The sequence below is a fragment of the Lithobates pipiens genome, unplaced genomic scaffold (assembly GCF_037356315.1).
Source record: "Lithobates pipiens isolate NorthernLeopardFrog02 unplaced genomic scaffold, aLitPip1_a1.2 Scaffold_18, whole genome shotgun sequence".
Classification (NCBI taxonomy): domain Eukaryota; kingdom Metazoa; phylum Chordata; class Amphibia; order Anura; family Ranidae; genus Lithobates; species Lithobates pipiens.
This window is the reverse complement of record NW_027507758.1, coordinates 362,570,368-362,583,832: the sequence shown is the minus strand read 5'-3', so window position 1 is coordinate 362,583,832 and position 13,465 is coordinate 362,570,368. Positions and strand designations below refer to the sequence as shown.

At 42.0% G+C, this 13,465-nt stretch overlaps 1 protein-coding gene across 2 annotated transcripts in view; it reads right to left on the bottom strand.

Annotated features, from left to right (window-relative positions):
- The window catches only part of LOC143988185 (uncharacterized), a 408,289-nt gene that overhangs the window by 359,447 nt on the left and 35,377 nt on the right, over positions 1-13,465 (bottom strand). For both annotated transcript variants that reach the window (XR_013276781.1, XM_077487562.1), the window contains exon 3: positions 11,138-11,210. Coding sequence is in view for 1 of the 2 variants with exons in the window: in XM_077487562.1 (XP_077343688.1) it covers positions 11,138-11,210 (73 nt within the window). In the remaining variant the exon portion in view is untranslated. The remainder of the gene's footprint in view (positions 1-11,137; positions 11,211-13,465) is intronic.

Sequence of the window (13,465 nt, the reverse complement as noted above, 5' to 3'; positions counted from 1 at the left end):
GTGTCATGTGTTTACTGAGACTGGGGGGGTTGGAGGTATAGGGGCTAAGTACCAGTAGCATGGATACCTCTGAGCTTCCCTAGTCAAGTAAGGCTAAGAGATAAGAGGAACTAATAAAGCGCAGGGCTGGCATGACAGGGTGGAAGGGGAACCAGACAGTGGAAGGTTAATGTGCCTTAGAGATAGGTAGGAGTTTCTTAATTACGTGATTGGTGAGCAGATGAGGTGACAGGGAGGAGCGTAGGAGAAAAGACTGTAGAAAGGGGTGGTACCATAGCAGTCAACGTTGGGAAGACAGCAGTGGAAAGTCCCGCCCTCCCTCCCTGAGATAGAGCAAGTTGACTTTTGGGTGTAGGCATGGAGATGGCTGTTGGGATCAAAATCTGTTGATGGGATAAAAGTGTTAATTAGTAATTTTGTTGCTTAATAAAAGGCTAGACAGCCATTTAACTTCAACCAGTGTCATGTGTTTACTGGGACTAGGGAGGTTGGAGTTATAGGAGGCTAGGTACCAGTAGCATGGATACCTCTGAGCTACCCTAATCATGTAAATGAATTGCTTCAACCTCTAAACCCAGTGTACATTTCCATTTCTCTGGCAAATAGCTAAAACCTACATCAAGTTTCATATCAAGCACAATATAATTTACATAGAAATTCTATATCATATTAAAGAACATTTTTAAAAATTAGCATGGAATTTCCAAGAAAAAAAAAATACTACTCAAGCAGTTTTTAAACTGCAACCTTAAAGTGACCTTGTTACATTGACGAAGAAGCTAAATATTGAAGCAGATTTATCCTCACACCCACCATCAGACTACTGTATATGATGGGCTGCCTTACAAAAGGAATAGTGGCTATGCATTGTGATTGTTCATTTTGGAAAGTGTATGTTCACTATGCTAAATGAATGTTGGTGAATATGATAATATGAATATATGGATATATGGTGAATATGATATGATAATAAGATATATGGTGACTATGGTAAAAGCAGGATCCATGAACGAATATGATTGGGTTTTTCAACACAAACACAAAGTGAACACTGCTTTACAAGGTGAAGATACACGCTTTTCACTTTAAAACATCTTATGTGGTGATGGTTTGGCCCTGGATGCATTTCTACCTGGCCATATGTCCATTTTAGCTCAGAATGATATAATCTTAGATGGACTTACAAAGCTGCCTCACAATGGAGATATATATATATATATATATATATATATATATATATATATATATATATATATATATATAAAAACAAATCAGTATTAGTTTAAAGTAAAGCATTTGTTAAAACAAATATCACTTACAATTTGTGGATATATGGAAACAACCCGCACTGTGGAATTCATCCAAATTCTGTATTCGATAATCACCAAGTACAGAGTAACTGCTAACATGTTTCCGCCAAGAGCCTTGTTCACAGCATAGTTACCCACATAGCCAGCACCAACACATATATACAATATATATGTACAGTATCTCACAAAAGTGAGTACACCCCTCACATTTTTGTGAATATTTTATTATGTTTTGTCATGTGACAACACTGAAGAAATTCCACTTTGCTACAATGTAAAGTAGTGAGTGTATAGCTCGTATAACAGTGTAAATTTGATGTCCCCTCAAAATAACTCAACACACAGCCATTAATGTCTAAACCGCTGGCAACAAACGTGAGTACACCCCTAAGTGAAAATGTCCAAATTGGGCCCAAAGTGTCAATATTTTGTGTGACCACCATTATTCTCCAGCACTGCCTTAACCCTCTTGGGCATGGAGTTCACCAGAGCTTCACAGGTTGCCACCGGAGTCCTCTTACACTCCTCCATGATGATCAGTGGCCGTGCGTCCATAAGGGCGCACGGGCACCACCCCCGTTCTCCAGCCACCCCCTCTATGACCAATGGATAGATGCATGCATAAATTGAAAAAAATGTGTCACCGGTGCAAAATAAATATATATATATATATATATATATATATATATATATATATATATATATATATGTGTGTGACTGTGTTACAATAAAAGGTGTAACTGCGCTCATCTCACCAATATTAAATATATCTTACCACAAAACACGTGAACAAATGTCATATGTGATACATCAAAAATTATTAAATAATCAGTACATGTAAACTAATGTTCCTTAGTCCACCATAGTGATAACTAAATAATAATAATCGTGTATTCAATGAATAAGCAGTCCCATTGATCATCCGAATCCCACGTACACAAATTCACATCAGTGATAAATAGTGGTTTATGCTTGGTTATTCCAACCATTATTAACTCACTAACTCTTATGCCGCGTACACACGACCGGACTTTCCGCCAGACTGGGTCCGACAGTCTTCCCGACGGACTTTCGGCGGAGTTCCGACGGACTTACCGATTGAACGGAATTGGCCACACATGAACGTCCTAAGTCCATTCGAAAGTCCGTTCATTTTGAACGTGATGACTTAAACGGGACTAAACAAGGAAATTCAATAGCCAGTAGCCAATAGTTTCCCTTGCGTCGTATTTGGTACGTTGGACCAGCACACAGACTAAAGCTGGCCATACACCTATAGATTATCTGCAGATTTTCTATGGTTAGATGGAAAAAGTGGGAGATTCCTCCATCCACACAGTTTAGCGAACATGGAAAGATCTGTTGCACTTTTTCCATCTAACCATAGAAAATCTGCAGATAATCTTTAGGTGTATGGCCAGCTTAATGGTTTTCCCGAGTCTTAGTCCATCGGAGTTGAGTCCATCGGATAGATTTGAAACATGTTCTATTTCTAGGTCTGTCTGATCGGACTAGCCCACACATGATCGGATTGTCCAACGGACTAATCCCTTCGGACCTAGTCTGCCAGAAAGTCTGGTCGTGTGTACACGGCATTGTATATCCAGTTAGTATCATTAGCAGCTGCTACACAGCCAGGATTTCCTTATTTTTTAGGATGATACGGTCCTCACAGCTCTCTGGAAGTAAGTTGTTTTTTTATTTACTCTCATATATTGTGTCTGTGACTAGATATTATTGCTGTGCTTATGAGCACACTCCATTCAAAGCCTCACACAGATGGCCTATGATGATATCTAGCTTATCTATTTGGCTGGCACCAGCAAGCTTTCCAGTATGCTGTTTACTCTACATCGTTTTAGTTTATTTACCTCATATGCATCAGTCTTTGTACAATCTAGTTCTTACAATTGCAGAAACAAATTTTCCTGACTTAAACACCACGCTTAACCACCTCGCGCCCGCCCTATAGCCGAATGACGGCCGTAGAGCAGGCGCGTTCGTCCGGGTGGTCGTCCCTGGACGTCCTGATGTTTACTTCCGCAATGCGTGCCGCCGCGGGCGTGCATCGCGGAAGTTCTGTGTTTGCCGTGTCCCCCGGGGACAGGCAAACACAGATCGCTGTAAACGGCCAATCACAGCGGCCGTTTACAGCGTGATCGGCGTGTCCAATGGGAGATGATCTCATATGTAAACATATGAGATCATCTCTCAGCACCGCTCTCCCTCCTCACACAGACAGTGTGAGAGGGGAGAGATGAACGGCTGCAGCAGCAGCCGTTCTGCCTCGAGTAAAAGAAAAAGAAAAAAAAAGTAAAAAAAAAAGAACGTGCCATCCTCCCCCAGCAGTGCCATCCTCCCCCAGCAGTGCCATCCGCCCCCAGCAGTGCCATCCGCCCCAGTGCCATCCACCCCAGTGCCATCCACCCCAGTGCTACCTGCCCCCAGTGCCATCCACCCCAGTGCTACCTGCCCCCAGTGCTACCTGCCCCCAGTGCCACCTGCCCCCAGTGCCACCTGTTGTCAGTGCCATTTGTCCCCAGTGCCATCTGTCATCAGTGCCACGTATAAGTGCCATCTGTCATCAGTGCCACGTGTCATCAGTGCCATGTATTAGTGCCATCTGTCATCAGTGCCACGTATTAGTGCCATCTGCCATCAGTGCCACATATCAGTGCCATTTGTCATCAGTGCCACCTGTCAGTGTCACGTACCATCTGTTGTCAGTGTCACGTGTCATCAATGCCACGTATAAGTGCCATCTGTCATCAGTGCCACGTGTCATCAGTGCCACGTATTAGTGCCATCTGTCATCAGTGCCACGTATTAGTGCCATCTGCCATCAGTGCCACATATCAGTGCCATTTGTCATCAGTGCCACCTGTCAGTGTCACGTACCATCTGTTGTCAGTGTCACGTGTCATCAATGCCACTTATCAGTGCCATCTGTAATCAGTGTCACGCGTCATCGGTGCCATGTATTAGTGCCATCTGTCATCGGTGGCATGTATTAGTGCCACGTATTAGTGCCATCTGTCATCAGTGCCACGTATTAGTGCCACGTGTCTTCAGTGCCACGTATTAGTGCCACGTGTCATCAGTGCCACGTATAAGTGCCACATGTCATCAGTGCCACATATTAGTGCCATCTGTCATCAGTGCCACATATTAGTGCCATCTGTCATCAGTGTCATGTGTCATTGTCCTGGTGCTTCAAAAGTGTAATAAATAGTCAACAAGTTAGATGTGTAATTTATGTTCCTAGAACACATGATGGCGCTACCTGCATGTTGGGCCTCTCTATGTGGCCAGGCTGTGAAAAAGTCCCACATATGTGGTATTGTAATACTCAGGAGGAGTAGCAGAATTTTTTGGGGGGTGTCATTTGTGGTATACACATGCCACGTGAGAGAAATAACCTATTACAATGACAATTTTGTGGAGAGAAAAAAATGAAAAATCTTAATTTTGCAAAGAATTGTGGGAAAAAAATGACAACATCAAAAAGCTCACTATGCCTCTTACTAAATACCTTGGAATGTCTACTTTCCAAAAAGGGGTCATTTGGGGGGTATTTGTACTTTCCTGACTTGTTCGGGTCACAAGAAGCGAGATAGGCCACCAGTCCATCAGATGTGATCAATTTTGTGCGATTCGCACCACAGCTTGTAGACTCTCTAACTTTCACAAAGACCAAATAATATCCACTAATTTGGGTTATTTTTTACCAAAGATATGTAGCAGTATAAATTGTGGCCAAAATTTATGAAGAAAAATTAATAATTTGCATAATTCTGTCACAGAAACAAAGAAATATGCGTTTTTTTTTCAAAATTTTCGGTCTTTTTTCATTTATAGCGCAAAAAATAAAAACCCCAGAGGTGATCAAATACCACCAAAAGAAAGCTCTATTTGTGGGAAAAAAAGGAAAAAAATTCATTTGGGTACAGTGTTGCATGACTGAGTAATTGTCATTCAAATTGTGAGAGCACCGAAAGCTGAAAATTGGTCTGGGCAGGAAGGGTGTTTAAGTGCCCAGTAAGCAAGTGGTTAAACAATATACTTTCTTGTGCTTAAGGGTTCCACTCCAGCTCTACAACGATCCTCGTGGCCTCAGCTGCCAGACAGCATCCCCCTCGGCAGAGAGGCTTTCCTGCTTTTTTATACCTTTTCTTCTGTAATTCTTTTGGTGAACTACTTGCCAATATCTGGCTAGATAACATTGTCTCTGCTTTCTCCATTCACTATGGAGTGACTGACCCATGTAATGGTTGCCCCTTGAGACGCAGACTCTGACCCAAGCGGATTCTGATGTGTACCATATTGTGCTAATGATGGTCATTCTGCAAGTATCTCTAGATTCATAATTGCCCATGCTGTTTCCCAGATTGTTGTAATACTTTTCTGCTAATAATACAATATGTGCAATGCACCTATATGTATTTGACTTTTGATCTTATAATCTCTGTTTTTGCTGTTGTGTACTAGACAATAAAGCTTGCATTAAATCATCCTCTGAAGAAGGAATTTAACTATTTCCAAAACATGTTGGGATTTCTGAATCCATGCGTAATTGATCGGCCTCATACCATGAGACCAGCTTCATGATTCAGAATTCAGCTGTATATTGTTGTAATATGACCATCTTTGATTTTAACCACTTAAGGACCAAGCCTCTTTTTTGAGATTTGCTCTTTACAAGTTAAAAAGTTTTTTTTGCTAGAAAGGTACTTAGAACCCCCAAAAATTATATATATTTTTTCTAACATCCTAGAGATTAAAATATCGGTCGTTGCAATACGTTCTGTCACCGTATTTACACAGTGGTCTTACAAGCACACTTTTTTGGGAAAAAATACACTTTTTTTGAATTAAAAAAATAAGACAACAGTAAAGTTAGCCCAATTTTTTTTTATATCCTAAAAGATAATGTTATGCCGAGTAAATTGATACCCAACATGTCACGATTCAAAATTGCACCCGCTCGTAGAATGGTGAAAAATATTTACCCTTAAAAACAGGTGACATTTATGTTACAGAGAAGGTCTATGTCTATAATTATTGCTCTCGCTCTACCAATTGCGGCGATATCTCACATGTGTGGTTTGAACACTGTTTTCATATGCCACGTTGCTTGCTTCTGCACGCAAGCTCAGAGGGACGGGGCGCGTTTACTTTTTTTTATTATTTATTTTACCTTTTATTTTTTTTATTTTTTTACACTGTTCTTTTAAAAAAAAAAAAAAGTGTCACTTTTATTCCTATTACAAGGAATGTAAATATCCCTTGTAATAGAAAAAAAGCATGACAGGACATCTTAAATATGAGATCTGGTGTCAAAAAGACCTCAGATCTCATATTTACACTACAATGCAATAAAAGCAAAAACAAAAAAAAATTGTCATTTAATTTTTTTTTTAAATGGTCCTTTAAGAGCTATGGGCAGAAGTGATGTTTTGACGTCACTTCCACCCAGCAATGGTATGGAGATGGGTGGGGGCCATCTTCCTCTCACTCGTCCCCTCACCCAGCATGGATGAACATCCCATCGCCACTGCCAGCGGCTCTGGTAAGTGGAGGGCACCCCTGTCCCGCCGCCGATAAAAGTGATCTTGCGGTGAATCCGCCGCAGAGACCACTATTATCGGAAAGCGAACCGCCTGCCGAAAAAGAGGATACCGGGGTTATGGCAGCTAGCTGCTGCCATAACAACAATATTCCTCTTCAAACTTAGGAAGTATATCAGCGTGCGGTGCCCGGAAGAGGTTAAACATTGGTGTATGTAAACTTTATCATTTGTGCCTACTAATAAATTTTGTACTTTTTTATACACATCTCACACTCCTGTATCTGAAAATATCCCTTGCCCATAAAATCCCTGGGGCACCTTTCTCTGCTTTTTTTTCCCAGCATGTACTAGGGACTAGGGATTTGCAGGGGACATGCTGTCCATGGTCCCACTGTATGTAGGACCCCTCACTTGCATGCCACCAGCATGTTCTAGGGACTATGGCATTTGCAGTGGACATGTTCTCCGTGGCCCCACTGTATGTAGAAACACTCTCTCTTGCTTGCCTGCAGGATGCACTAGGGCCTATGAAATTTGCAATGCACATGACTGCAACAAAAATGCATTGCTCACAAACAAGCGAAAGCGAAGAGAAAAAAATGAAAGGTTCAGAAGCTCACAGAAGGAGACAGAAACACAGTGAGAAACAATTTATGAAAAAAAAGACTATTGTTGGAGAACAAGGATATCATTTAGTTTTACTTTAGGTTAGCATGTAATAGTGTTCATATGCACTTCAATAAATGGTCAATTTCTCTTCCAATAGGAATAATCGATCTATAGTAAGCAATCCATTTAATCAATATGCCATACACAGGTACTTGGATTTTGATTGATAGTTAAGGTATGATTGTATCTTACAATGGTAAATTATTGATCGTTTCTCTGTTTCCATCATGTATTCCCATAATCTGATCAATCAAAATAGGACTGTATTCATGAACAAAGTATCTCAGTGCTGCCAATTGATTCACAACAATTGATACATTTGAGTCCTAGCTGATTGACTCAGTTTGATGGATTCTGCTTTAAATCGAGTCTAAATCAATCAGAATGAAAGTTATAGGTATTCGATTGTGGATTTGATTGTTTTGGTTAAATCACACATTGATTGGGTGGAATAGGAGGATAATAAGATCAAAGTGTGTATAGCCACCATAATGCTGCAGAAAGATTCATACACAGGACACATCTAGTGGAATAGTATATTTCAATGTATTTACACAAAACTAAATTTAAACTACTAGAACAGAATGTAGTTCAAATCTAACACTTGAAATTAAAAATGTATAAATACTGTACAACCTTCAGAGAAACAGACATTAATTTATAGTTAATGTTAAACATGTAACGCTCTAAAAGATGCAATATGAAAACGACATTTCACAGATATACATAAATTACAGATCCTTTGCTTCACACCGAAGTATGGTTCCTCCTGTTAGACATAAGCAATATACTGTACACAAAAAAACTTTGAACAAGGAACATAGTTTGTTTTGACTTAAAGTGATTCTAAAGACAAAAGGTTATTAACCCTAATGCATTACCTCCATTAAAGTGATTCTAAAGGAAACATTTTTATTTTGTAAAAGTAACAAACATGTTATAAGTTTGCCCGTTCTGTGCAATTGTTTTGCACAGAGCAGTTATGGTCCTCCTCTTCTGGGGTCCCCTGCCTATCTGTCCAATGAGGAGAAAGCTGAGATAGCCACTGCTCTCATGCACAGCACTGGATACAGGCTCAGGTAAAAAGTATTTGTATCGATCAATCTCTGTGCCTGTCTGCAGCAGCGCTTGTCTTCTCTTCCTCTCTCACACAGGCACAGAGACAGCAGCAGGAGCCATTAGCACTCAACCTAGCTCAGGAGCCTGCCCCCCTTCACATCACCTTCCACAGTAGTGTCCTCTGCCCCTCTTCACATAACCCCCCACAGTAGTGTCCTCTGCCCCCCTTCACATCACCCCTCACAGTAGTGTCCTCTGCCCCTCTTCACATCACCTTCCACAGTAGTGTCCTCTGCCCCTTCACATAGCCCCCACAGTAGTGTCCTCTGCCCCTCTTCACATCACCTTCCACAGTAGTGTCCTCTGCCCCTCTTCACATAACCCCCCACAGTAGTGTCCTCTGCCCCCCTTCACATCACCTTCCACAGTAGTGTCCTCTGCCCCCCTTCACATCACCTTCCACAGTAGTGTCCTCTGCCCCTCTTCACATCACCTTCCACAGTAGTGTCCCCTGCCTATCTTCACATCACCTTCCACAGTAGTGTCCTCTGCCCCGTACACATAACCCCCCTCTGTAGTGTCCTCTGCCCCCCTTTACATAACCCCCCACAGTAGTGTCCTCTACCCCCCTTCACATAACCCCTCACAGTAGTGTCCTCTGCCCCCTTCACATCACCTCTCAGAGTAGTGTCCTCTGCCCCCTTCACATCACCCCTCACAGTAGTGTGCTCTGCCCCCCTTCACATAACCCCCCACAGTAGTGTCCCCTGTCCCCCATTACATCACCCCTCACCGTAGTGTCCTCTATCCCCTTCACATAACTCCCCACAGTAGTGTCCTCTGCCCCCCTTCACATCACCCCTCACAGTAGTGTCCTCTGCCCCCTTCACATCACCCCTCACATTAGTGTGCTCTGCCCCCTTCACATAACCCCCCTCCGTAGTGTCCTCTGCCCCCCTTCACATCATCCCCCTACAGTAGTGTCTTCTGCACCTTCACATCATCCCCCCAGAGTAGTGTCCTTTGACCCCCCCCCCCCCAAGCCATCCTTTCAGTGGCTTTTTTTTTAAATCTGACGGAGGTTACTACGACCAAATCTATTTTATATATATATACATATATATATATATATATGTACATTATGGGCATCCGCAGAACTTTTTTTCAGGGTGGGGCATCATGTTAAGGTCACCCATGCTCCGCCCCTTTGACAATGTCATGAAGGGGAGGGAATTAGTCATTATCCCATAAAGCGCAGGCATGTGCCCATCATATGCAGTCTCACTGTGCTGATCAAATGTGGCCTGTACAACAGTATGGATGGTGTACAAGGGGTGGATGGAATTAGTATATATAGGAAGGAAGGTGGGTGTATATAGCTGTATACAGGACAGATTATGTATATCTGCAGTCAGTGATGATGGAGGGCGTTCTCTATATATACACAGTAAGGAAGGTGGGTATATACAGCTAACTGTATATAAAGACCCCCCTATATATATATATATATATATATATATATATATATATATATATATATATATATGCTATATATATACAGGACAGATGATGTTTATCTGCAGTCAGTGATGATGGAGGAATACAGGAAGGAAAATGGATGTATACAGTTGTATACAGGACAGGTCAGATGATATGATCTTTCCTATATCTGGCACCCCCCTTCACTTATCATACCTGTATGCACTCAGCTACCCCCCCATCTTTATATTTGTCAGACAGGACACACAAATCTGTAAGCACGCTCTGCCCCCCCCCCCCCCCCCGTATACAAACAGCCTCCCCCTTCACTTGTACTCACAGCCCCCACTTGTAAGGTCACCATGGTCTTCCTTCTCCTGTTGGTCCTGTTTCCACATGTCCCTTTGAAAATACATTACAGGCAGTAAAGCAAACACGAGGGGTGCACATACAGGAAGCAGCTAGAGGTAGCAGTAAAGAGCTCTGTCAGCTCAGTGACACTGATCTGAAAAAGCTGTGGAGCCGACTTGCACAAACCCAGAAAGCCAGCACAGCTACAGCTACAGATGTGGCCAAGCCAAGGCAGACCCTTGCTGATTCCCGGGGGGGGGGGGGTCACTCACCCCCCCTTGCCCCTACCTGCGGACGCCCATGATGTACATTCACATCAGTCCCTGCCCTTAAGGGGCTTAAAATCTAAAGGTCCCTAACTCACATTTGTACATACACATACTAGAGCCAATTTAGAAAGGAGCTAATTAACCTACCAGCATTTGGGGGGAAACTGAAGTACTGGGAGGAAACCCACACAGGCACAGGGAGAACATGTAAATGCTAGGCAGGTAATGCCATGGTTGAGACTCCAACTGACAGCCCTACTGCTACCAGGCAGAAGTGCTAACAACTACACCACTGTGCTGACCCTTTTAGTGGCTTGTGCCGGTTGAATAGATTGGTGGGGAAGCAACCTTAAAATTGAAGGTCTATTCATATTGTTCAAGCCCCCATACCCTGTAAAAATAACTGAAAAGGTAATAGGTCCAAAATGTACCTGTAAAGCAAATCCAGATTTTTTACTTGCCTTACTCTCTGGGCATGACGTCTCTGTTCTTCCAGAAACATTCCTGTGAAAAAGCAAAGCAGACAAAGGCTCAATAGAAAATACTCACAGTTATTGCAAGAACATCAGTTAATAAGATTTTGGCTGCTCTGTATTTTCCAGGATCTAGTCAAAAAAAGTGTGATGTCACAGGTAAGTACATGGAGATAACTTTCTTTTTACAGGTACATTTTAGACCTACTTTTACAGGGGGAAGGGGCTGACTTTTTACAGGAGGAGAGTGCACAGCAAGTATAAGTGGATCTTGCAATTTACTGACTGAGATTATGTGCTGCTGGAGAGGATGTAATTAAGGCTAATTGTTGTGCCCTGCATGGGCATATTGCACATTTGTTTGCTCCCTAACCCTTAAAGTATTATTAAACTTTCAGTGTTCTTTTTTTAATACATGGATTACAAAAAAATAATTATTCTCCAGTAAACTATTTGTTAAAGTGGTTGTAAACCCACAAACAAAACAAACAAACAAAAAAAACCCTGCAAGACAAAGGCATAATGAGCTAGTATGCATACTTACCTTAGATCAAAGCCCCCACAGCGGTCCTCGTTCACTGCTGCAGCCGGCGACATCACTCCCGGAGTTACTTCCAGGTATCCCGAGCTCTGGCACTGTGATTGGCCAGGGCCGCAATGACGTTATTCCCACACATGCACACGGGAGCAGCCGGTAACGGCACAGTCTAACTGAATTGACGGCACGTATGTGCCGTCGCTTCAGTGCAGATACAGGGGATATCTCCTAAACCGCGCAGGTTTAGGAGCTATCCAGGGTAGCTACAGGTAAGCCTTATTATAGGCTTACCTGTAGCAAAAAGTGGTTGTAAAGGTTTTACAACCACTTTAAAGTTCTTACCCCAGTATTAGCAGTTTACAACCTTCAATGCTGCAGACTCCTGCCAGTCTGTTACCTTGGAGGAAAGAGGAGGAGGAGCAGTGGAGTGCCTTGCCATCCTAGGCTATGGAGTTGTGTGTTTCAATCTATGCAAGAGTGCAAGGGTGCACTCCAAAGGATGCTGCAAGAGAAAGGGGCCATGCTGAAACAAGAAACCTGTGACAACGGATATGGCACCAGCTTAAACTGGAACATAGGCAAAGATTAAAAGATTCATAGGAAATCAAGTGAAAGCAGTGAATGGATAAAATAAAAATTAAAGATAGTATGGAAAAACAAGCTGCAACTTCCTGTGAGATACACACAACATTAATCAACAACTTTCAATACTAAGTTGCGCTATAATTTCCATATAAAGTGAATCTGTGCAATATAAATTGATTGTGCTAAATTCCCATAAAATGAATATTGTGAAATAAAATTGATTCATTAACACACTATAAATAGTCCATTCAGTTGATAATAGATCTCTGATATTAAATTGACACACAATACACCCAGGAATTGTGGTGAGAAAAGATGCAACTTCCACCTCTACACACACTGCTGCTTACCGCCTCTTATTGATATCCTATTACGGGAGATCACATACGCTTTTGGCTTAATACCCAGCCCAGGCCTTTAAGATATGTAGCAATGGTCTCAGAGTTGGAAAGGATGGATCCCTATTAAAGAGATGAAACTTGCTTTGTGGATATGACCACTGACACGTAAATGATTGTCCTAATTAGCCAAGATCCAAATGCTTCAGAACTGTTTCAGAAGGTTCTCATATAATGTGAGAGGAATGAATTCCCCAAGTAAAAGGTTTAATATTTTCAAAGAGTTGGAGGGCTATCTTGCGGATATTGTCTTTTTACAGGAGACTCACCTAGCCCTGGACACCAATATCCAAATAGATACAGGAAAATATCCAACCTGGTATTATGCCGATTCCCCAATTAAGGGATCTAGGGGAGTAGCCATTGGGATTGCAAATGGTGTTGGGTGGAATCTAGAAGAGATGAGGGTAGACCCAGAAGGGAGGTTCTTACTTTTAAACGGGAACATATTAAGCCAAAAATATACACTAGTCAACATCTACTGCCCCAATAAGGGCCCAAAAAAATACCTAAATGGGATACTGAATATTATAGAGAAACATAAACGAGGTCATGTGATTGTAGCAGGGGACCTGAATTTTACTATGAATTCCGAAATGGATAGCACGTCAGTGGCTCCTCCCCAAGAAATTAAACAACACAGAATATTAAAAAGAAAATTGCACACACAACAGCTTGTAGATGCATGGAGAGTATGCAATCTGGGAGAAAAGGAAAAAAAGCCTTAAATTATATCGAAAAGATCAAAGACGAGTATGGGGAAAT